Source organism: Vipera ursinii (assembly GCF_947247035.1).
Source record: "Vipera ursinii genome assembly, chromosome: 2".
NCBI classification, from domain to species: Eukaryota; Metazoa; Chordata; class Lepidosauria; order Squamata; family Viperidae; genus Vipera; species Vipera ursinii.
The window spans coordinates 170,801,690-170,827,322 of NC_139513.1; the positions used below are offsets into that span (position 1 = coordinate 170,801,690).

Below are 25,633 nucleotides of genomic sequence, written 5' to 3' on the forward strand. Positions count from 1 at the left end.
CAACTTGGCTATTCCTTATTTATTTCTGCTATGCCTCATTTCTTAAATTTAAGAGTATTTTGGTGTCTTTACTGATTGAGGCATGGGAAGATATATCCTCTTATTCAATCTAAGCTTTGGTATGAGATTTTTGTGAAAAGCATTTGAAAATTTCAAGTACACAATGATCTTTCGATGATCACTAATTTCACATTTGAGACACAGAATTCTAAGATTTTTTCTCTTACAGAATCCATGCTAATTCTTCCTCGGCTTGTCCAAGGTGTGTATTCAACTACCTTTAGTATAATAATGCTTTCTACAAATATACAGAAAATGCCACTTTTTGTAAGTCATACATTTTAGCTCAAACTTTTATATTAAAATTAAGAAATCGTGGTTAAATAATATGTAGCCCATTTGATATTAACAGTTTCTCCTTTAATTATCATGAACCCTCTGATCACCTTTGCTTAGCATAACTTTAAAGGTGCATTCTCCAAAAAGATTCTCTCGGGAATGAAGCTGACAGAATTCATGTTCTACTCACTTGCCTTATCAAATTACTACTTTTTTGTCTTCACCTACTGGTCCTACTACTTCTGTGGATGTTTTTGTTTGTTTCTGAAATATTTCAGGAAATTTTATTACATTTCACTGGTCTGAAATATTTGTTCCTAATATTCTTAGCTTTTTGTCACTGGCAATATATTATTTTTGCAAGAATTGCAATTCTCTAATTATGTGTATCTAACAATTGGAGAAAACAAAATATAATTATCTACAACAACTATTAGTAATGTGAAAGAACCATTTCACACTACACTTCACTGAGAACCATGATACAAAAATTCAGGTTTGAAACAAGGAAACAGTTACTCAGGGCTTCTCGTTACTCTATGGTCATGCTCCTACATAGTAGGAAATTAGACAACAAGCTACGGTACTGACAATATGTTGTGTGAAACTGGGCATGCTCACAACTGCCACCAGCAACTCTAACTGACCAGGTCGTCTTTATCCCAAGATCCAAGTAAATTTGTTAACCTCCAAAGTTTAATAATAATAATAATAAAAAAATCATAATACAATAAAATAACACACCCCTCCCTACCCGCAACATCCCACCCCCTTCTCTGCTGGAGAAAATAAAACACTAAAAAGAGAAAGACAAAAGGTTTTTAGTGTCAGAGCCTGAGGCAGTATGGGGCCCATGATTTGGGGGGTGGGGTGGGGTGGGGTGGGACGATGAGGGTGGAGTAGTGGCTGGAGTGGAACTAAAATATTCCTTGCCTTTTCCACCACCCTACAGAATAAAGTGGTTACCACAATTCCTATTAAACCCAACAGGTACCAGGAGGAGGATAGGGGTGTCTAGGGAGAGCTGCCCCTCTGTGCAACAGGAGGTGCTATCCCTGGGGTGTCCAGGGAATGCTGGTACAAAAAGGAGGATGCTCCTCTTGAGAGAGAGAGAGAGAGAGAGAGAGAGCCCCCCCAACTCCTTTCACTGCCTGAAGCGAGGAGCCGGGCACAGTCCCAGCACATTCTACCACCCGTGCCGGATCTCTGCAAGGCTTCAATCCTTACAGCAACACGGCGATACTACCCTCGGCTGCTTCTGCCAAGGAGAACGTGGGCCCTGCTTGTTGGTGACCCCTGCAATGCCTCCCCTTTCTGCAGTATCGACAATACAAAAGGAGGAAAAAGAAAATAAAATATTACATCATCTGAAAAATAGTCTGATGCAGGGCCAGTGCCAAGTCCTGGGGAGTGGGGGGAGATGCAGCCACAACGTCTAGGGCTGGGCGCCTCCCCATGCAGAGTGCTAGTCAACCAACTGAGTGACCTGGGGCTGCCAGAGTCCCTTACAGTACAGTATAGTCCAGGAAGGAGAAATCCAGGCATCTTCCAGCCGTCACAACTGCTAGGGAAGACAATTATTACAACACGTTAGGAACCAGTCAGTCCGTTACAAAAAAAACCCTACCTGCCCTGTAAACACCCCCAGACAACTTGGTGGCGTCCTTCCTCTTCACTTACTCCAACTCCATTGTGGCTACAGTCTGTGCCTGCTGCAGGGGGAGTGCCACCTTGGGACAGCACCGCGTCTGCCCCCCGGATCTTCTTTGGCTCTAATTCCTCCTTCGGCAGGACTGGGCCGTCAGCACGCTCTGTCTTGCGTTTCCGCCGTCGCTCCGAGTCTCGGCCTCGCCCGCGGGTGACACGCCGCTCTGCTTGCTCCAGCTGGAAAAAAAGACGAGAACTCAGGGAGTGAAAACCAGGCCCGCTCTTTTAACACACATGTGGCATCACGTGGATGAACCTTATGAACACAATAATGTGGCTAAAAGGCATAATTACGTACTCGGGGTATTTTTTTTGCCACAATTACATATTTCTGACCATCATAGTTGCAGTTCTTGAATAGGGGGAAGAGTTTCGAAGATGCAACCTCCTCCCCCGTCACAAAATGCTGAAGAAAGCAAGCTTCTATATAAGCAGAAGAGGTTTTGTTCATTTCCCATCTTTCAATTCTCCATCCTCATTTACTCAAGGCTTTAATACTCCCCGGTATATAAGAACACGAAGACAAAAACTATGTGAACGTACAGAGACGCGTATCATAGCTACTGAGAAAATGCTTGGTGGGGAATAAGGCAGTTCTCGATTCACAACCATGACTGAACCCAGAATTTCTGCTGCTAAGCAATTGTTAAATGAACCACTGCAGCTGTTCAATCAGTAATACGGTTGTGAGGTGAATCTGGCTTCCCCATGCACTTTGCGTGTCAGAAGGTCGCAAAAGGGGATCACGTGATCCCGGGACACTCCCAACGGTCCTAAATACATGCCAGTTGTCCAGCGTCTCAATTTGGATCACGTAATCATGGGGATGCTGCAACTGCAATGGTCGTAAGTGAAACAAATAGCCGTATGTCACTTTTTTCAGTGCTATTGTAACTCTGAACGGTCAGTAAACAAATGGTCGTAAGTCGAGGACTACCTGTACAGTTAGAAAAAGCAAAGGGCTAGGATGCTGCAATTTTGGTTTTCTTTGATGTTCCAAAGATGACAACTGCTGCAATTGCTGAAAAATGTGGGAGGAAACCTTAAAAATTCCAAGTTTCGAAAAATGGTCCACTTGAAAGACATTGAAATAATAGAAAATACTTGCAGCTCGGATTTTAGATTTTGGCTGTGGTTTGTTCTCCAAGCTTGTTTCAATATAATTCAATATAATTTCTGAACTTTTCGTTACCAAACTAGGCTAATATCATCAGCAGGATTTTATTGTCCTTTCTTGTCAAGACATTTATAAGCTAAGGAGAATAGGACAAGAAAATCCCGCTGCTGCTGTTACCTAGTTTGGTAATGAAACGTTCAGAAATTATATTGAATTATATTGAAACAAGCTTGGAGAACAAACCACAGCCAAAATCTCTAAGACATTTTTCACATTAGCTGTTAGCATAGCAATCATCCCCTTTCATCTTGTATATTCCAACAAACTTTCACCAAGTCCTCCACACAGATAATAAAACTTTTCAATCAAATGATTTCAACGTGGGTAACTGATGAAAAAAAACACACCTGCATTCATATTTCCTGGCTTGCACCTCTCTCTCTTACTATAAGCCATCAAACAGGGCAGGGGGGGGGGAGATGTCATTTCTGTAGCTGACTGTCACTGTTTTGTGTTAAAGCCGCACACATATTTATTACCCTTTCCTGTGTGATACCAACTTTCAAAGAATCTTAAAATCTGACTCAGCTTCTGAGATACTAACAGAAGTGGCAAATTTTGTGGCTAAAAATTTATTTATTTATTTATTTATTTATTTATTATTGGGACTTATATGCCGCCCTATCTCCCGAAGGACTCAGGGCGGCTAACAACAATAAAATACAATAATGCAAAAGTTAAAAAGAAATTAAATTAATGGCCCCAGTAGAATAAATTAAAATTAAAATTAAGTTAAAAATTAAAAACATAATTAAAATCCCTGTCAGTCCAGGTCAGCCTGATGGAAAAGGAGTGTTTTGAGGCCGCGGCGGAAGGACCGGAGATCCAGGGCCATCCGAAGCTCAAGGGGGAGTTGGTTCCACAGGGCTGGCGCTCCCACAGAGAAGGCCCTCCCCCTGGGGGTCACCAGCCGACATTGTTTAGCTGACGGTACCCTGAGGAGGCCTTCTCTGTGTGAGCGCACTGGGCGATGGGAAGTCGTTCCCGGCAGCAGATGGTCCTGCAAGTATCCTGGGCCTAAGCCATGTAGGGCTTTAAAGGTAAGTACCAGCACCTTAAATCTCACCCGGAGGACAACCAGTAACCAATGCAGCTCACGCAGGAGGGGTGTAATATGGGAGTTTCGGGATGCTCCCATCACTACCCGCGTGGCCGCATTCTGCACCAGTTGAAGCCTCCGGGTGGTCTTCAAGGGCAGCCCCATGTAGAGAGCATTGCAGTAATCTATACGGGAGGTAACGAGTGCGTGGGTGACTGTACGTAGGGCATCTCGGTCCAGATAGGGGCGTAACTGGCGCACCAGGCGAACCTGGGCAAAGGCCCCCCTGGCCACGACTCCAATATGATCATCAAAACTGAGTCGTGAATCCAGGAGGACGCCTAAATTGCGTGCCCTATCAACGGGAGGTAACATCTCTCCTCCCATAACCAAAGATGGAACCTCTTGGACTAAACGAGATGCCGGTATGTAAAGCCACTCAGTCTTGGCCGGGTTGAGCCGGAGCCTGTTCTTCCCCATCCAGATCTGTACCACTTCCAGGCAACAGGACATCTCATCGAGGGCATCACTGGGTTGGTTCGGGGTGGAGATGAAAAGCTGGGTATCATCAGCATATTGATGATACCTCACCCCAAAGCCACGGATGATCTCACCCAGCGGCTTCATATAGATGTTGAACAGGAGGGGCGAGAGTACCAACCCGAGGCACCCCACAACTAAGGGGCCTAGGGGCTGACCTCTGCCCCCCTGCCAACACTGTCTGCGAACGGCCCGAGAGGTAGGAGGAGAACCACCGTAAAACGGTGCCTCCCACTCCCAACCCCTCAAGACGTTGCAGCAAGGTACCATGGTTGATGGTATCAAAAGCTGCTGAGAGATCTAATAGGACCAGGACAGAGGAATAACCCCTTCCCTAGCCTTTTTATTAGAAGCAGCCTTAACAGATTCACAAAGAAGACATGGAAACCCACACAAATGAGAACAGCTCAGAGTATTTGCTGACCGTCAGAATGATACTCACATCCAGCAGCTGCTGGAATTTGTGAAGCTGGGGAGCACAAGCAGCCTGTAGCAAGCGCCAAATGCTCTGGCTCTCATCTAGCGTCACCTCAAGAAGATCCCCTTCCATTAGCAGCTCTTCCAAAGGTAGACGGACGGCATCAGCCAGCTCTAGGACAGGGCCTTGTAGCTGTGGCAGGTAAGAACAAAGCACCTCCAGGTCTGCAAGGGAAGCATAAAGGTTGTAAAGAAAACAGCCCAATTTCCTTGTTTTTATCACAGAACAGGGAATTATCTTCCCACAAACAACTGATGAGACAAGTCTTAACCCAAAGTGATGAGACAAGAACAGTACCCAAGTCCATATTTCAACTTTCTCTCTCGGTATTTTCAAGAAAGTAAACTGGCCAGAGTTACTTACTTAGACTTAACAACGCAGAACTCTACTAGACTAGTACCTGAGGCACAGGAGCTGTTCTTCTCTGGAGTTGTGGCATCTCCATTCTCTAAGGAAATCTGAGGGAAGGGAGGGAAGAAGTGTGAGGCAAAAGATTTTTAAGCCACAAATGCAATTTCCACATCATGCCCATCAGGACCTACGCTCTCTCTTCAACTAATGGCAGGGGCAGGGCCCATGGCTCTTGTCAAGATACATTTGGTTTTGCCACTGTAGAGTAACAAAAACATTTACCACATTACACTTAATGGCAGCAACATCTCCGAGACAGACTGGATGAGCTGCTATGTCGTCAAGGAAATATTCAGCTCCTTCAGAAACGAAACAGTGAGCAGCCTGGCTCCTTTGAGGAGGAAAGACCATAAAACTCCGAAGAAGTCATAAGACTTTGTATAACCTTGGGAAGTGAATTAAGGCTAGAAAAGTCTTACAGAAGTTTACAGAAAGGTTTGGGGATTAAGAAATTATGATAAAACAGAGCCAGGGTAGTGCAGGCTTAAGGTGTCAGGCTAGATTACAGAAATTTAGGTTCTAGTTCACCCTTAGCCACAGAAATTCCTGGACGATTATGCCAGGCACGTTCTCAGTACTACCTGCCTCACAAGATTGCTATTATGGGGAGCAAATAAAGAGAGTATTATACACGCCTTGTGCCTACACGGAAAAGATGAGATATAAATCTAATAAAGGAATTGAACAGAGGAGGCGAGAAAAATGGCCTGGCGTTTAAGAATATGAACTGTAGGTTAAGGGGAAAGAGTCGAGAAAGAACGTTTAAAAGAAAGCAGAACCAAGTAGACACTGCTCTTGAGAAACTAGCAGGCAAGGCGCTTTTTTTTTTTAAAAAAAAGGGCCAAGATCAAGATGCCTACAAGCCTGAGAGAGAAAAGCATTGGTCTGAGAAGCAGGAAGTGCTGGATTTTGAGAAATTTTGCCAATGGCAATTTCCTATTATGAATGAAATAATGTGGACAGCACGGTGAGGGCAGAACAGCAAGACTGCGTGTCTGTGGGGCCCATGTATGTTTACTGGCTTTATGAGCTCATCTAACTTGTTGTGATGGGCAATTACAGGTACTCCTCAACTTACCATCACAACTGAGCCCAAATTTTCTGCTGCTAAGCAAGACAATTGAGTTTTGCCTCATTTTATGACCTTTCCGGCCACATTTGTTAAGTGAATCACTGCAGCTGTTCAAGTTAATAATAGAGTTAAGTGAACCTGGCTTCTCCCCCATTGACTTTGCTTGTCAGACATTTGCAAAAGGTGGGATCATATGACCCCGGGACACTGCAACTGTCATGAGTCAGTTGTCAAGCGTCTGGATTTTAATCACACGACACGGGGGGGGGGGATGCTGCAACCGTTGTGAGATAAAACAGTCAGAAGCCACTTTTTTCAGTGCCACTGTAATTTCGAATGGTAACTAGATGAAGTGTTGCGGACTGCCTGTATAGAAATCAAATAAATAAACTCCTAATTAGTTGACTTTAAGTGCAGATACAATGTTTTATATTACAAGCAAAATGCAGGAGTGGTGAGAGAAATCTCTTCCTTACCTGGTTTCCCCTTACAATAAATGCTTTTGTAAAAGAAAGTTAATAATTGTTTCAAATCTCCCTGGTTCTTTCATTAATGACTTTTTCCCCCCCCAAACACAGCAGACAGACAGACAAACTTCTGCAAAGCACTCACATTGCAAGGCCCTGCCTCAAATTCTGCCCTCAAGAAACGTGTGCAGCAAACCTGGCGTCGGCCTTCCCTTCCCCACTGGAGAGGAGTAGCCAGGCCAGAAGAAAGTTGGTCTCCTGCACTCACCTTGGTTTGTTCGTTGCAGCTGCTCTCTTTGAGGGCACCTGCGTCCTTGGCCGAGTCCCCAAGCAGTCGTTGCCGTAGCTCAGCTAAACGTCCCAAGGCAGCAACTACATCGGAGGAGGCCAGGAGCTGGCGAGCGCGGTCCTGCCACATAATGGCACGCTCGGTCAAGCACTGCAGGGCTTCACCCTCGGGCAGCCGGACAGGAAGTTTCTGCAGAGCCACCAGCAGCGCCAGGATGGTCTCCAGGCGGGGCCGGCGGGACCGCTGGCACAGAGGACACAGGAATTTGGCTTCCCACTCCCACCATGCCGGAGAAGGCCGAGGATTGCCCAGGCGAGGCCAAGCTGCACAGGTGGTGTGGAACCAGTCCTGGCACAGTTCGCACTGCAACATAGCAGGGCTGGGAGGCTGGGAACAAACACAGTACTGGATCCCAGAAGGACTCTGCACGGACGGCACGGGCTTCTGGGTATTCGACTGGCGTAGGCGTAGGATCCCTGCTTTCTCCTTCTGCTCGCCTTCTTTGAAGACCAAGATCTGCAGACACAAGATGAACGACTGTGATTCTCTGGACCCTTTTTGACCCAACAGAGCATAAGCTACTTTTTCTCTGGCTTCTTTTTATATCGTTTGGTGTATTGTGAGCTGCATGGCATTGAGGAAAATGCACAACTCCAAAAAGCAATTGGCAATCACTGAGACTTGTAACCTCATCTCCCAATTCTCCCATCTGCACGATTCTCCTCACACTAATCTTTCCTCTGTGTGTAGTTTTGCCTCAATCCTTTTCAGCCTTACAATAGTTCTTGCACATTTTTTAGCCGAATTCTGTCCTCACCGGTACCTACAGCTTGACCATTTTATCAGGTTAAAAGCATTTTGTCTTCAGGTGACCAATCTGGCTAAGCTAGAATAGCACACCCAAGAATAAGAAGTCTTGCGCTGTGTTAAGTCACAGCAACACCCCCACGTTTTCTAAGCCAGCTACTCACAACAGAGCCGGGGTCCCTGAGGTCTTGTGCTGAGAGGCCCAGTCTCTCTGTGTCAGAATTGTAGAGTCCTGGCTCCTTCTCCCGCTGCCATTTAGTGCGTTTGACGCTATCTGAGTCAGCGTCGGCACACGGACACAGCACCTGAGAGAAAGACATTGAAGAATGAAGCTTTCGCCTACGAGGTGAGGCTTTTGTCGCAACCCGTTCAAAAAGCACCCCTAACCTCAAGCAACGTATAACAGGAGCTCTTTTTGAGAAAGGTCTTGGAGGCCTTTTCCCGCCAGGAATGTGCAGTAACTACTTGTACTTCCAAGTGATGCAATTCCTCCAAGTGCACTGGCAAATCTCTACCCACAGCCACAAGGCCCTCCAGGTCATCCAGGCAGGGATAATGGTCTCCGTTCTGTGAAGAGGACACAGCACAGACTATAGTACTCTAGAGGTGAAGCAACAAGGTCCACGTTCCACTGCCCCAGGCCCAAAGACTACAACCCACCTGGATCTCCTCCACATCAGCGATCCAAGCCTGTGCTTTAGATAGTGCCTCCTTGAGCGACAGGATATTGGGCAAGTGTACTGGGATGTTCTCTGCCTCCTTGATGATGGCTTCCAACGTAGCTGGCAAATGCTTCTGCCTGCAAGAAATCGGGGATGGGCAGGAGTGTCAAATAAATTGTCGTGGGTCCTCTCTACAAAGCAACGCCTGGCTAAATTGGGAGGAACCTCCTCTAGGAGCCGTAGACTCCCCACAACTTAAGCTTACCTAGCCTCCAGGCACATTTGCGCTTTTTCCTCCCAACGCTGAGCAATGGTGAGCAACTCCTGCAACTCAGCCATCGCCTTATCCACAGCAGGACTGGGGGCAAGTCCACAGCCGGAGGTGATGAGTGCTCTCATGACAGATAGCGTAACCTTATCCTGGGGTGAACGGAGTGTCTGCTTGACCTCTTCCAGCCAGACTGCCTGCTGCACCTGCCTCTCTAGCAGCTCCATCTCTGGCACCTCCACCCCTAATCGTGTTCCTTGTGCCAGTAGCTTGTGCAACTCTGGGGAATTGCCTGAAAGGTCTTGTAGGGCCTCTTGCACTTCCACCTGGAAAGCTTCCACCTTCTCCAACACATCCTAGAAAAGGACACACGGCAATCACAGCCAACCCACTTGTGCAACCAGTGCGCCACCCAGACACAGTGCTAATTCTTCCCTTTATTGTGATCATCAATAATTGCGCCATAACCCTTCTGTTGCTCACCTGGACCTCCTTTATCTGGTGCATGACACAGGGCAAGTTTGTCATTTGCTCTAGGAAGGCACGTAATTCCTCTACTGTCATATGGACTGATGACTCTCTGTAAAATTAAGCAGGAAAAAAGTGGGACAAGCTTCATTATAATTCCAGAAAACAATCTGAAAAACAGCTTGACGTGAAAATACCAAACAGATAACAAGAGAACACCACTAAACAGGAGAAAAGGCTTCGGGGAAAGGATAATTATCGGCCAGAAAACAAAAGCAAGAAAGGTACTCTAAAAGGCTTCAAGGGATGATTAAACCGAGTGAAAGGACTCTGCGTGGCATCTTGTCTTATCGATACAATTCTACTTAAAACCGACTCTTTGCACTCACTCTGTTTCTTGGATACTTATCAGACCCAGGGCCTCTGAGACACACTTCTCCGCTTCGCTCAGACAGGCTTTGAGCCGATGAAGAAGTTCATTCTCAGGGAAGTTCCTCTCACGTGCCTCTGATTCCAGGGCGCGCAACTCCTCCAAGGCTGTAAAAAGCACAGAACGTGGTGGCATCCAGACCCATTTGATTGGCACAACTGTACCAGCTACTCTCAACTCCCTGGAAGAAGCGAGGCTCTTGAGTTTTATCCAAGACCGTCGTCTGGCCCTCAGTTGCTTCATTATTCCTCCCATTCCAGACTCAGCAGTTCCTTTTCACCCAGAAGCCCCTTTCCTAGGACTCAATGCTACGATCTCCATTCCCATTCTCCCAAACGTGTAATCCGTAAGGATTCAGGTTCTCCTCACAACACGCCTGAACAAATCTGACAGCAATTACACAGGGCCTCAAAGGTATATGTACATTTCCTCCACCAAGATCTCAGGGATTAACTTCTTAAAAGACCCCAGAATCAAGGAGCACGAGGGTGGAACCACCTACTTCTCTTGCGTCCATCTTCCACTTCCAAAGCAATGCGAACTTTGTTGGCCCACGTGTCAAAGCATTCGGCTCGGACCTTTAATTTATGTAACATGGCTGGGAGTTCATCCAGAGTATACCGATACCTGAATGAGGAAGGACATTCAGAGCAGAAAAACGGTAAAGGTACTTCAGCCAGGGCCACAAGCAATGCCGTCTCACAACACTGGCCTGTTTTCATATTGTATTAAGCTATACAGGTAGCCCTCGACTTACAATAGTCCACTTAGTGACCATTCAAAGTTACAATGGCACTTTGAAAAGGGTCTTGTGACCATTTTTCACACTTACAACCATTGTAGCATCCTAATGGTCATGCGATCGAAATTGAGATGCTTAGCAACTGGTTCATATTTATGACGGTTGCAGTGTCCTGAGATCATATGATCTTCTGACCAGCAAAGTCAATGGGGAAGACACATTCACTTAACTGTATCGCTAACTTAACTGCAGCGACTCACTTAACGACTGTGGCAAGAAAAGTCGTAAAATAGGGCAAAACTCACTCAACAACTGTCTCACTTAGCAATAAAAATTTTAGGCTCAATTGTGGCCATAAGTCGAGGACTACCCATAACTGGTTTCTCAAAGAAACATACATGAAAGAACCACTAGTACAGCCCTTCCCGAATTACTCTGGACCAACTTGATTAGGGAGGATGGTTCTCCTCAACTAGCCCATTGTGAATAAAGGAGACTCCTGTGCTCAGGGTCTGCTAGTCTACTCATCTCTTGACGGCTGAAGACTACAATTGCCTCAGAATTTTATTGAGGATGAGAGACACGATATACAAGGAAGATCATTGTACTGCATTGTATGTTCTAGTTCTTCATTTTTATGCTCCTACAAATTTTAAGTCACCCGAAGTACCTTTTGGTGAAAGGCAGCCCTATAAATCTAACCCAGTTAAGTGACTGTATTTTAACTTAAGATGGCTCATTCGTGGAATACCCCACGTTTCTACTCACCTGAGGTACTGCCTGCTACTAGGGCACTTGCAGAGGTCATTGATGTGGTAAAGGCAGACAAGACAATTTGGACAATCGTTGCAAGCCAGCGCTGACAGAAAACAGGTTGTCTTGCATTTGTCACATTGGCGCTCATCATCTGGAAGCAACTCAAAAGCCTCTCGCTCTGCTTCAGTGATTCCCTGGGGCAGCAGAGAAAATTAATGAGCGGCTTGACCATTCCCAACTAATCCTGGCTTCGGACAGTACTCCCTTGCCATATCAACCCACCTTGTCAAGGAGAGCCTTTCGCAATTTACGCTCCTCCTGGACCAAGATAAACATCTCCTTGTGCACAGCCGCCGCCAAGTTCAAGTCCAACTTTTCTGGGCAAGCAGCCATTTTGCAGATAAGCTCTTCATGAGAGAAGACACAGTAACGGCGAAGGCGCCGATAGTGCTCAATGCACTGGCGACCAGCTGGCAACTGAGTACGAGGCGGAGGGGGGGGGGGAAGAAATCTATAAGTATATGAAGAATTCTGGTCCCATGCACATCTTTTACAGCTGAGAACTATGAACTGCAAACCCGGTTCTCCGCTTCTGACTCCTCTTTTGTGTTACCACTGTGGCCACTGAAGAATTATGAAAGCAAACATGAGAAATTCCTGCTGGTTAGAAACTTACCCAGTCAGCAGTGCAAAAGTTAACTGCTTCTGCGAAGTTGTAGCCCTGATTGAAGCCACTGTGATAAGCTCTAGGGAAGGTAATTACAAACTCTCCAGCACACTGATTGGTCCGGACGACCTACAGATGCAAAAAACGAAACAATGAGAGCAGGGACTATATTCTAGAGGAGGAAAAGGTACACCCAAGCATGTAAAGGTGACTCACAGGGACGCCATGAGCCATAAGTGTATTAGGGTTCATGAGTGTCACCAACTGGTGCAACAGGTCTGGCTGGCTCTCAAAAAGCTCTGGGGTCAGTTTCTTCATAACATCTTCTAAATGTTCAGCTGCAAAGGATGGGACCCCATACCAAGTCTTAGGCTCACCCCTGGAAAAATAAGCTTGTCAGAGAATACTGTCCAAAAAAGGAAGGGAGACAAAAGTGAAACACTGTCATTGGAAGGTAAGTATTGGGATTATTCTTTCTGAACAATTTTTTAACGGAGAGTCCATTTATAGTCAGTCCCCTTAAATCAAAAGGGAGCAAATTTTTGCAATTCAAAGCCACACTTAAAAAGGTCTCAAGGGCTTGCCACCAAATGCCAGCGATACAATCAGGGTCATTAAGGAATATAAATGCAGTGCTGAAGAGCCACATACTTTTAAAACGTCCAGTCATATACAAAATGTCATTAAATACAAACTTTACTTCGCTAGTCTTTCTCTTTCAATTTATTTTTTCTCTTATACAAATAAAAAATGCAGTTTTGAATTCTAACTGTTTTAATGAACTGCTATGCTATTTCCATTTGTGGAAATTATTACTACAGGTAGTCCTTGACTTACGGCCACAACCGAGCCCAAAATTTCTCTTGTTAAGCAAGACAGTTGTTAAGTGAGCTTTTATGTCTTTTCTTCTGTTAACAGACGTTAAGTGAATCATTAAGTTAGTAACACGACTGTTAAGTTAATCTGGCTTCGCCATTGACTTTTGTCTGTCAGAAGTTCGCAAAAGGTGATCACGTGACCCTGGGACACTGCAACTGTCATAAATACGAGTCGGTTGCCAAGCGTCTGAATTTTGATCGTGTGACCATGGGAATGCTGCAATGGTCGTTAAGTATGAAAAATGATCCTAAGTCACTTTTTTTCCAGTGCGGTTGCAACTTTGGTCACTAAGCGAATTGTTGTAAGTCGAGGACTACCTGTGCTTCACTATCAAAAAGTTGCTCCAGACGGCAGGTTTCTTTCCCTCCCTCCTGAAGTCTCACCAGTGGAGGTAGTTGATAGAGTAACTCCAGTGATCCTCGATGTGCCAGCAGAAAGCAGAGAACACCATGCCCACATACAGCCACGGTACCTTCATGCCCGAAATATCAGCATTGATGTGGCACAGCACCGACTGCTTCAGCACTGGCATCACATTGAGGTTCCAGCCACTGGCTGCATACTCCTGCAAGGCAAGGCAAAGGATAAGAAAGGAGGTGGGGCAGACCACAGACGGTCGGCCGTGAGGGGCAGAAGAAGCAGCTCCAAGCAGAGGGTAAGGGAGACCGCTGCCTTAAAAAGGGGACCTACTTCTTCCTCTGGAGAGAGCTGCCTTTTGCCGTCATTGATGGGGAAGCCACTTCCAAACTCTTTGGAATGAATGTCAGCCCCATATTCCACCGTCACGTCTTCCTCAATGCTGTTCACCAAGCGCCAGAACTCCTTTTCCACAAGCTCTGTGGGCACCATCTGGGGGAGCAAATAGGAGAGGCAGTCAACACCACAGACTCCATATCCCCAGTTACAGGAAACTAGAAACACGTACGATGAAGTTGCCAAGTATGAGTTGTAAGGTGGAGGCTGAGAACAAAAAAGATCCAGATTCCAGTTCCCACTTAACCACAAATGATTTATCACTTTCTGTCAGCCCACCCACCCACCTCACCTGGCTACGGCTGATAAAATGAAGAGATTCTTGTGCATAAATACCTTGAGAGACTCTGGAGGGAAGATGGGATATTAACACAATAAATAAAACCATAGCTGGTACTATTTGTCTGTGCTCACAGAAAAAGAGGGAGAACTCACGTGGACTGGCATGTTGAAGTAGTCAGCCTTGAAAGAATCTGCCATCTCCCCAAAGCTCTGTAGTGTGTATTCCCGAGTGGCCTGCTCAAAGCCAAAAGCCTCTGGGGGCCGTTTACACTCCTGGGAAAGGAAAATAAGGGGAAATGTGAGAAAGGATTCACAAGGAAGGAATTATTTTTGCCTACCCATACAATAATCCACGGAGCCCATATTATGCTTCTGAATAATTGTGTAATCAATAGCTCAAATCTTATTCTTGGATCTCTCTATAGATGATCAAGTTCAAACCCAGATAATCTGGTGAGGCAAGAATGTTCCTCTCGCCTTGTGAAGGGCAAATAAAGCTTCCTTACCGCCATGACACATTTGGGACATCTCCAGACACCTTTAGGAATCTCAGGTAAAGGAGGCAAGAGGCAGAAGATGTGATAGTTGTCATCACAGCCATCACATAACAACAGCTTGTCATCCTCATCTCCCCGTGTACATATCCGACAAACGTAAGATTCAATCTAAAAGAGGAGCAATTATAAGAACTGCTGTTTTACACACAAAAGCAACTGCAGATTGTTTTGTTTAATATTTTTGGGAGGTGCCTTTATGTACTGACTCCTAATGACTTCCTACAGGCATTTTAAATATACCCAATGATTTCTCTTTTTAGGCAATGACTACTTCAAAGGAGGACAATAAGCAAAAATTCAGCAGAACTATTATTTCCTTCCATGCATTTTTTAAGGAGGCAGAAGGCTATGGATGTTATGGCAGAGTTCACAATTGCCAGCCTGGATATATTACTGATAATGTTGGGGAGAAAAACAATTTTTACAAAAAACAGAGAGACAGAGCAGAACTTATCTGAAGTGAGAACACAAACTTACAAACTGAGTGTTGTGATTGCGACGGAGGCGCATGGTCATCTTGGTGCAAGGTTCTGGACTGTGCCTCAACTCTTCTTTCAGATTTGCATAGCGTCGAGGTGAATTGGGTTCCAGCTTCACTTCTGAAACAGGAGCTTCCTCTTTTACTATCACTGTTGGGGGGCATTCAGGCATCTCCTTGTCTATGTTAGGAAGACATAAACTTAGAACCAAGAGAACAAACTTCTCCTTTGGCGCCCTAATTGTGAGGTTAGCCCTCCATTCCCACCTTTCTTGCGCATGTTCTTGTCCTTGGCTACAAGCCCCAGTCCCAGCATCTTAGGACCAGCGCCATAAATCTGCAGCTTCTTCAATTCTGGGTTCTTCTCAATGTCTTCCTCTGTTGGCTCTGGCTGCAAGAAAGACACAGTTAGGACAGAATGACAATATGAAGCCATGAACGTTAAAATTGCATCCCAAAGATTCTCAGAAAGCAGCAGCAGCAGCAGCAGAGGGAGGAAAAAGAACAAACAATAAATTGAGTCCTGGAGAAAAGAGAACTAATTGCAGAAAGACAATTGGTTAATGATAAGAGATTGCTGAGGTCGTGACCTATGACAGAAATATTGTCTTTTTTGGATCAAGCCTCTGGGTAGATACACCAACAAGGTGAGACTTTCCTAGAATGCATTGCACACTGAAATAAAACAGTGCACATTGAGACATTTAAGCCACATCTTCTGCTGGATGGGGTCTGAGGACTTCAAGCCATGAAGCAGGACAAATAAATAGAGTGAAAGAGAGACAGCAGAGGTGGACTGAACAGGAACAGTACCCATGCTTGATGTGCTTGCTCAGGTAACAGAGCTGGGGAACTCGCAGGTTCAGGGTATGAGTCGGATTCCTGTAAGAGGGCGACAAAATGTGTGGGGTTTGGGGATCAACAGGTCTCTAGGAATAGTAGAAAGGGCATCAGCAAGAGATATAAAAAGGAAAATCATTATTGGATCATAGTGGAGAAGCTGGATATCTTTTCCCCTTAACTGCCTAGACTCGAGTTACTAAGAATTGAGTGGCATATAAATGTCAATAATAATAAAATAAAATAAAATAAAATAAAATAAAATAAAATAAAATAATATAAAATAAAATAATAATAATAATTATAATAATAATAATAATAATAATAATAATAATAATAATTAGTATAAGGATTATGGTGTTTTACAACAAGAGAGCTAACAAATGGAAACGTTACAATAACTACAGCAGACATGAGGTTTAGGACTTTGAAAATGTTCAACATTTCAAAGATAAGGAGAGAAAGCACAATGACATTTTATTTCCTATTCTAGAGAGGAAGAACAGAAGCATGAAGGAATTCAGGAACTAAGAAAAACCTTAAAATAACTTTGAATACTGCCTTTCCCCCCCTTTAACATAAATTAATCAGACACACTTAATATAGTGTTTGGTCAGCTTCTCAGTAAAAGCTTTTGTAGAAAAGATTGGGATTCTAATTCACTTTCATGATTTGGGGTATGGAATGATGGAATCAGGGGTTACAGGTAAGTTTCAGATTTTATGGTAAGAATCCTCATATGAGATACACACTTGTTTTTTTTTCTAATTTGGAAAGAAGGATGCCTCCCTGCATTCAGTCTTTTACTGGAAATACACTTGGGAGACTAAGCTCCAGGTGCACATTCCTAGCAGGAGACTTCGATGTTCTACTAATCTCTGGAAAACCACTTACTAATTGTTCGGAATAATTTAAACCAAAAATGCAGGACTGTATCTTTATCTGAAGGCCTGTATCAGTGTCCTTGAATTTTACCCACTGAATATATAATTACAAAATTCAATGTTTCCTTAAACTGATGCAAAATTGACAGTTATGCTTTTTTTCTTTTAAAACAAATACAGATACAGCCATAAGCTCTTACGTTCCCCAAACATTTGATGAATACCTATTAATCAAAAAGGCTTACAACTAAATCCTTAAAACCATAAATACAAATAGGAAAGGGGAAAGAGCATCTATTATGCAAAAGAAAAAAAGCTTTATATATACATTCCAGGCTTTTATCCATCGTGGTGTTACTTAAGTTTGTGAAGATCAACTTAATCCTGAAGTGAAATGCCAGGTGCCACATGTGACAAAATCTTGCTTTCATTTACATTTAATATGGAATTATTTATATTTATTCAATGTTTACATCACTGACTGCTGAAGCCTCTTTGTAATTAAGAAAATTAAACAAACAAAACACAAGTTAAAACCAGAAACATTGAATATGTATGTATTAATTCTTCAACAATAAAAAACCTATTGAAAAATACTGATTTTAAAGGCCTTTTTAACAAAACTATGTAGTCCTTCCAATGGTGAGCACATGTATACATCTGGAGTGGTGGACATCCAGGGAAGAAATGGCAAACTGACGGAGGGGACTTTGGATCACCCACAAGCACTCCAGATAGTTACTCTTTGCAAGAAGACAACATGACAGCAGACTATTATGGGTTTAAAAGACAAGGGAATAGCTCTCTTGCTCAACTCACAGTTGGTGCCTCTGAAAGGACATTAAGTTCGCATACGCTGTTATTTTGAATATTTTAAAAAATATGATAAGATATGATTTTGAAGGCTGGATACTAGAGGAAGCTCAAGAGAACTAAAGATTACAATTAAAGGAAAAGAACACTTAAATTTGATTTACTAATACGGAATGGAGCAAAATACTTTAACATTGGATGCATTGAAAGATATTTGTGAACAAGGGATTCAGAAGTTAATTTTAAGACCGTCTGCCTCCACAGACAGTCTTTATGGAAGAGGAACAAGTTTTACTGGATAGGATTGAGACTGATTTGAAAACAGATTTTTAAATGATGAGCTACGTTGGAAACTTGACCCTAAAGTCATAATGTGGAAGGAGATGTTACATTGGATATACTAATGAAACTGTCTGATGTACTAACAAACCAAAAGCGCCATCTGGATGACTTTTTCTTACATTGAACTTACAAAAGAAAGTTTTGTTAAAGTTCTGAAAAATTTTGTGAGAAGGGACAAAGAAAAAAATTAGAAGAAATCAAGTTCTAGGACACTGTTTAAGGCAGGGGTAGGCAACCTTGGCTCTTTGATGACTCATCAAGGTTAAAATAGATGCGGTTTTAAATATTTGTTTATAGACACTCCTTTTTCCACCAGGCTGACCTGGACTGACAGGCATTTTAATTAATTATATTTAGAATTTTTAATTTATTTTTTAGTTTTTAACTTTAATTTACTGCACAGATGTTTTTAATTTTATTTTTATCTTGATTTCTGTACTTATTATATGTTTTGTTGTTAGCCGCCCTGAGTCCTTCGGGAGATAGGGCGGGATATAAATCCCATCAATAAATAAATAAATAAATAAATATGGAAAAGACCATTGATATATTTTAAGAGAAGTTGATAAGTTACCAAACTCATTTATACATTTGTTGTCATAAAGGGGGTAGTCATTTATTTATCTCTACTTTTTTCTATTTTTGTCTCTACACTTTATATTTTTTTCTTTTTATTCGCTTATTTTGTTTTTATCTTTTTAATCCTAATACACAGTACAAATTATTTTTTTAAAAATGGGTTTGGAGAGCTACACCATTTGAGCTTAACCCCAAGCCACTATGACAGAAAAGAGGAATACTATGCAAATCTCTTCAGATCATTTCAGAGAGCGGGCAGATCACACTGAATCACAGGACAGACTACATTAAATATATTTAAAACGATTACACCTTATATATCTAAAAACTCTCCTGTTGCATTTAAAATCACAATTTGGGGGAACTAAAAGAGTCCAGGAGGCCAGATGAGACTTCTTTTGACATTTAAGTGGTTCTACCCCAAACCTGAGGAAAAAAAATAATGCTTTCCCTTGAGTCAGAGCACAGGGCGTGTACAACTGCTCTCAAAATGATGGTCCAACCAAAAACAAAACTGTAATTAGGGTTGAAGGTGTGAGAGACACTCACCTCCTGTTGTAGTCGCTTGGCCCGCCGCCCATAGCTGTTGAACTTGGAAGGCTGTACTGACTGGCGCAATGGGATGCTATGAGGCTTATACTCTTTGTCTTTCTCTTCATTATCAAATGGGTGAGTGTTGCACTGCTGGGGGAAAGAATAGCGTTAGAACAGAGTAGAGCTTTTCACTGCTCTGTTGGTCATCACTAGGCATTAAGAAGCAAAGGTCTAACCCAACTATCCCGTGGCAGAACAAAAGCACGATGAATTTGATATGATTTTCCTGGCTAGGCATGGGCCCCACCATCTTCCCTAGCAAGCTATTTCCTTCCCAGAATGTGCAAGGGGAGTCTATTTAGAAAAAAAGGGGTTTTCTTGTACTCACGTACTACATCTGTGGAGGAAATGTAATGTGAAATTAAATTACAGGAGAACTTTATACTCTGAGACCCAATACTCACCACCAGGTTAGCACCAGACTGGTACATTTCATACGGGTAGATAATACGCTCATAGTGGGAACGAAGAAGGGAACCAATATTCTTTCCTGATGGATAGGAAAGTCGCTGGGCCACCCGGGCCCACCGGCGATCCTTGCAAATGGCTTCATATCCACCCTCCTCCATCACAATCTGAAAATATAGGAATATTGAAAAGCTACAAATTATCAGCTTGCAATCACATGAACGTATACCTATTTAAAGAAGGCACCTAATTTTTCTTATCCCCAATTCCAAACTAAGACCAACAACTTACCAAGACCCATCAATTGCACAGATGAATCTTCACTGAATCTGCCAGTGTCAGTAATTTAACCCCATTAGCTTGAATACAAAAAATTAACTTCCTCTAGAATTCTTTTTGGGAAGAATGTAATTATAACTTACTTTACTCAAGCTGTACAAATCAAGAATACGCCTCTCTACGTTGGGAATTTTCAGTGCAGAACCTTGAATCTCCCAGAACTTTGCGATCTGGTCTAAATAGTTCAGTTTTACCCTGGTCTGTGCCTGGTAATGGAATAAATAGAAGTTAGACTTTCTCAAGCCAGTAACATATAATGGCTTCCCATTTAACCATACATCTTTCAATATATCTTCATACCAGCAACACCAAATTTTAATGAAGTTGAAAACAGTAGATATACACACACACACTGAACTGCTTTGGGACCTGGGAGCTTTTCTGTAACAGGGGCTATGTGTTATTTATCCCAAGTCTTTCCTTTTGAACAATTAAGTAACATGCCAATATCTGGCCATTCTAAACTATAACAACTGGATATAGATCATGGTTTTCAAAACCAAATAAGAAGAAAGGACTATATATTTTGGACATGCGCATTTCCAAAACTTTTAACTTTTCTACCTACAGAGCCAAGATTCATGTGTTTAATTATGTCATGAGGAACATATCAGTGTCTGGTGGGTTAGGGTTGGGGTTTTAATATGTTTTGAATTATTGTTTTAAATTTTAAATTTGGGCATTATATTTAATCGTTTTTTAACTTTTCTATTCTGTTTTTATATTTATTGCCCTGTACACCGCCCTGAGTCCTTCGGGAGAAGGGCGGTATAAAAATATAATAAATAAAATAAAAATAATGGATAAATTGTTGGATTAAGACAAGTGAAGTTCAAATTCAAGTCTACCCTCAAGTCATGGAAATTCAGAGGGTCAGTCACTGACCCTCAGTCTAACACAGCGGTCCCCAACCTTTGCGACTTGGTGGCCTAGCTGGGGGGGAAGAGAGGAACCAGGGCATGCAAGCCAACACCTACGAATAGTGGGACACGGTATGCACACAAACATGCACACACAGCTTGACTGCAATTTGATGTGTGTGCGCATATGTGCATTCACCGGCCTTCCTGAGTCGAGCTGCACACTCACATATGCACTGACCCGCAGCCCGGCTGTGAATAGGCCATGGGTCGCGACCTGGGGGGTGGGGACCCCAGTCTAACATACCTGGAAAGGATGATATTGTGAGAATAAAATTGGAGAAAAGGATTACAGGATATACTGCCTTGAGGAAAGGTAGGAAACTTATCTAACAAATACATTCATCCTAAAAAGATGAGATTTCTTATAGTCATTTAACAGAAGAAAAGTTATTCATGGAAATGCAAATTTATTTAAGAGTATTGTCTAAGATACACACATTCCTTTCATATAAATGCAAGCCAAAACATTTGCAAAAAAATCCAGTCAAAAATATAGAAACCTGGATAATTAAATACATGAGGGGATCCTAGATGCTCTCTGAGTTTAGCTTTTTTCTTGCAGATCTTTCATTACCCAAACTAGGTAACATCATCAGTGCTAAGTGAGTGTCTAGCACTGATATTATCTAATTTGCATAATGAAATGTCTGCAAGAAAACAACCAAGCTGGGAGAGCACCAAGGACCCCTCATTTCAGCCTTGAGCTACAAGTATTCTCCTTTAAATAGATTACATACAAACAGAGACAGAGAACTACTTTGAAATAACAAAACCATTTATTTATGTTTGTATAAACAGGCAACCTGACACAATTTTTGAAGTCAATTCTTTCAATGGCAGTCCGACCAGTGGATAACAGTTGATTAAAACTAATGCATTTTGGGTTTTTTAAAATTATATACCAATATATTTTTACATTTATTATTTACTGGTAGCTCCTGGTATCTTCTCTTGTAAAATGATTTATGATTTAATTATCCTGTTAAATGTAAAGAAATGTGAATAGCACTACATTAAAATTCTATTACCTCTCCTGCAAAGGACTCACCTCCAGTTCATTGAGCCTCTGTATCCGTGGAGTAAACCGGAAGTTGTCCACTTCCACAGCAAAGGGAGGTTGCCAGTCCTGAGGAAGAAACAGAAAGGCAACTTTAATTATAATCCCAGCATCATAAATTTCAAAGTCTGTTTACCAGCTAATGACAATAGATCCAACACTTTTTCTAATACATATACATCATGTTTAAGAATTAAACCAAAAATCTACTCTCAGTCTGAAAACAGCCCTAGATAATTAGAACTCAATTTCACAGGTAACAGAATATAAGTGCAAGAACCGATTACACAAACTATTACAGGTCAAATCTGAGACAATGAAAACCCTTAATTTTGCAATGAAGCAATCTACTGTATGCGATATCCAGTACTGGACAGAGACAGAGACTTAGGTAAAACTGACATTTGAAGGAAACATAGTTTAATGCATGAACACCTCCTAATAAAACATGAGCGCACCAAGCACTGTAACGTGTTCATCTTTACTGTTTATCTACAGGAAGCCTGAGAAAAAGGAAAGGATAACCTTGATGTCCCTTTAACCAATCTAAAATATTATATTAGGCATTACAAATTCAAAATCTACTTTTCTGGTACAAAGCAGTCACTTCAAAGCTGGAGTAACTATCATCAAGAACTGCTGGAGACAGTAAGACAGATAAAAGCCACTGAAGCGAAGTTTATTTATTCATGTGTGAGAAAGACTCAATGGTCTGAAAATAACTTTACCAGAAGGCAGTCAAATTGACTATGCAAAATTTTGATTTCTAGAAGCTGGAATCACAGTGAGGCCTGGTGAACATCATGAATATATATTCTTATATTTTTAGTGAAATATTTATTAGTTTGTACTAAAGAGGGTGATAAATTAAGTTGGAAAAGCCTTGGCTTCTCAATTTAATAGCATCTTCATGGTGCTAAATTGTATATCAAAAGCACAAACATGACAGAATTATATTTGCTTTTGTTAGACACACTGAAATAAATTCGAATCAAAATAAATTAGAAAATGCTAAACAGTATTTTTTTAACTCATCCTAGAACTTTCAAGAGAAGCGAAAAAATGAAATGTTGCTAACAGGATAATACTTTAGCATTATAATGCTTAAGACTCACACCAGCAAGACAGGTTTCTCCTGCAACTGAATTGTGATAAAAACTTTTGATCTGAAGGCTGCAGACTAACCTGAACTATAATTGACAGCCTATAGAAAAAAGACTCATTTAAACTTACTCCATATGCACTGAGTAAGCAGATGCTAATATTTTGCTTCTCCAATTAAAAATATCACAATGATTTCTCAATGAGGATTAAAAAGATTGGCAAAAGAGTTTAACTGGAAACAGAGAACAAGAGATCTACTTCAGCATCTTCTGCAGTGTAGCTATACAAAAGAAAACCAAGTTCCTCAAATATTTCCTTGTCTTTCTCTTGTTCCTTCTTAGACAAATGCTCTGCAACTGGCAGTTATACCAGATGACCTGTTATTATGAAATAATAAAAAATATTATTCAATGGACTTTTTTAAAACTTTAATTAGGTTCTCTACATCAAGAAATACAGCAGGAAAAGACTTGGAAAACTTCTTTCCTGCTCCACTTAATTAGAATGGGGGGGGGGTTGTTGTTTTGTGCATGCAGCTGAGGCCTAGCTGTAGGATGTAGAGGAAAATAACAGAAGGACACTCGTCTATACAAGTTTTCCAGCTTGGTGAAAGAGCAAGCTGTTCAAAATGGTAACAGCTAAGTACCAACACAGGCGCCACCCATTATCGCAGATATAGCAATTTACATACACAAAACTATAGAACTTGTCCGTTGGAATCGAAACACAAAGCTCTTATATGCCAATTATTCCAAACAAACCCAGTCCCTGTAGTATACTCTTTACACTATTTCCCATAATGCATTCAAATCTATATTTGAGTGTTGACACATTGCAGTTTTGTATCACATCAACTGCTTTCAATATCTACATTCAACTTGTCCTACTACATCATGGGAAGCATCGACATTTTTCAGCCCTCATCAATTCCATAAAACAGTCTTTCCCAACTTGGTGCCATTCAAATGTATTGAACTAACAAAATTTCTAGTCAGCAGGGCCTGCTATGTAAACTTTTACTACACACTCTATTTTGTCCTTGAACCAGGCCTGTATTCAGTTATTTCTTTAAGACATTACAATTATTTTTCCTCAGAAACGCTGCATTTGTATCAAACATTCAACTCACTCAATACCCAGACTGTCTTCAGCAACAAATGCTCACAATAACTCTTTCCTATCTAAAGACACACTGGTTCAAGCCTGTAACCCTCATCCTGCCAGACAAGCACTCCAATACATTCCTTCCATCCAATTCACGACATTCACCAGAAGAGACATCTCTTTCAAAAAAAAACACAACAACAACAACCCATCACCAGCTCTAAGTACCTGTGAATCACTTACACTAAACCCCCCCCCAAAAAAATCCTGATTCCGCTTGCCCACTTGACAGTTTCTCCTAAAATCCCAACGACTTCGCTGGTTTACTTACGGCGGGAGGGCGGATCTTGCAGATGCCACTTTTCTCTGCGATGGGTCGGATTTTGGCAATGTAGCCTAGCGGATCACTGAATTCGGCCCAACTGGGCTCAAAGACAGGACACTCAGGCGGCGGCAAAAAGTCCTCGGGAGGCAACAGGGGATCGGGATCTCCAGCCCAGGACGGGCCACGGTCCATCCACTCGCCTTGCTCGGCCCCCCACAAGCCGCGCTCGGCCTGGTCCGAGGCTCGAGGCAGCCGAAGAAGAGCTCGATCGGCCCGGGGACCCCCTCCATCGCCCTGCTCGGCCTTGTCACTCCGGGGAGCCCGCTCACCCTTCAGAGTCCGTTCGCTCTTCTCCATCCTGGAGGCCCGCTCTCCCCAGTCCCCATGTTCTCCCCTCTCCCCTGAAAGGCCACGTTCCCCCTTCGAGCCCCGGCTTCCCCTCTCCCCCTTCTCCCCGCGGGAGGCCCAATCGCCCTGATCCCCAAGGGGGCCCTTCTCCCCGCAGGTCCCTTGATCTGACCCTTCGCTCTGCTCCACCGGCTCCTCTCTGGACTCCATCCCCTCCAGCGGCTCCTTGCTCTCTGGGAGGCCCCTCAGGGGGCCATGCCTCGGCCCCTCCTCCTCCTCCTCGCTCGAGCACCAGGCCTGACGGGCGGGGGAACCAGGCCGCTCAGCCGGAGCTTTTCTCCCCGGTGCCCGGTTGCTCAGCCTTACCCCTCCTCCTCTCTAGGATCTCCCGGCACTTTTCCGGGCCCAGAGTCCCTCTTGTTCTCTCCCCTCCCTAAATCCAAGGCCTGCCGGGTCCCCTCGAACTGGCAGCCACCGCCATTTTGGACTTTCTCAATATCCTCCCCAGCCGCTGCCCATCAACAACAAAACGTCTCCCTCCGCCGGCCTCCAAAGATTCAAAGGGAACCTCTTGGAGATGTCACCGTACCCGGCTAGGGTAATCTTTCCGACACAAAGAGGGCAACTTCTAGGTCTCGTCAAAGACAATTGGTTTATACTGGAGGCTTTAGGAGCGAAATAAAGCAAAAGAAAAAGTCCCTGAGG

General features: G+C 43.0%; 1 protein-coding gene across 4 annotated transcripts; it reads right to left on the reverse strand.

The window, feature by feature from the left end:
* Nucleotides 1–1,665: 1,665 nt before the first annotated feature.
* KDM5C (lysine demethylase 5C) lies at nucleotides 1,666–25,416 on the reverse strand. Of its 4 annotated transcripts, none has more exons than XM_083356215.1 (28): nucleotides 24,587–25,416; nucleotides 22,039–22,116; nucleotides 20,151–20,273; nucleotides 19,725–19,895; nucleotides 19,276–19,410; nucleotides 16,082–16,150; nucleotides 15,536–15,659; nucleotides 15,268–15,449; nucleotides 14,740–14,898; nucleotides 14,387–14,506; nucleotides 13,889–14,047; nucleotides 13,582–13,763; nucleotides 12,536–12,698; nucleotides 12,329–12,448; nucleotides 11,935–12,129; nucleotides 11,665–11,846; nucleotides 10,657–10,781; nucleotides 10,114–10,261; nucleotides 9,740–9,836; nucleotides 9,254–9,612; nucleotides 8,987–9,125; nucleotides 8,714–8,893; nucleotides 8,491–8,631; nucleotides 7,499–8,035; nucleotides 5,681–5,738; nucleotides 5,245–5,444; nucleotides 2,020–2,223; nucleotides 1,666–1,903 (listed from the first exon to the last, which is right to left on the reverse strand). In XM_083356215.1, exons 1-28 carry the CDS (start codon nucleotides 25,136–25,138, stop codon nucleotides 1,895–1,897), a joined length of 4,911 nt encoding a protein of 1,636 aa, XP_083212341.1. In that variant the 5' UTR covers nucleotides 25,139–25,416; the 3' UTR covers nucleotides 1,666–1,894. The 4 variants fall into 4 exon arrangements, with proteins under 4 accessions (XP_083212341.1, XP_083212343.1, XP_083212344.1 ...); XM_083356216.1 differs by having other exon boundaries at nucleotides 1,679–1,900; XM_083356217.1 differs by lacking the exon at nucleotides 16,082–16,150.
* Between the last annotated feature and the right edge of the window lie 217 nt (nucleotides 25,417–25,633).

Coding starts and splice junctions, on each gene's coding strand:
- KDM5C (XM_083356215.1), bottom strand. CDS start 25,138: ATGGAGTCCAGAGAGGAGCCGGTGGAGCAGAGCGAAGGGTCAGATCAA. Junction 14,507..14,739: donor GTCCCAAATGTGTCATGGCG/GTAAGGAAGCTT, acceptor TTCCTTTCCCAG/GAGTGTAAACGGCCCCCAGA. Junction 8,632..8,713: donor CCTGTTATACGTTGCTTGAG/GTTAGGGGTGCT, acceptor TCTTTCTCTCAG/GTGCTGTGTCCGTGTGCCGA.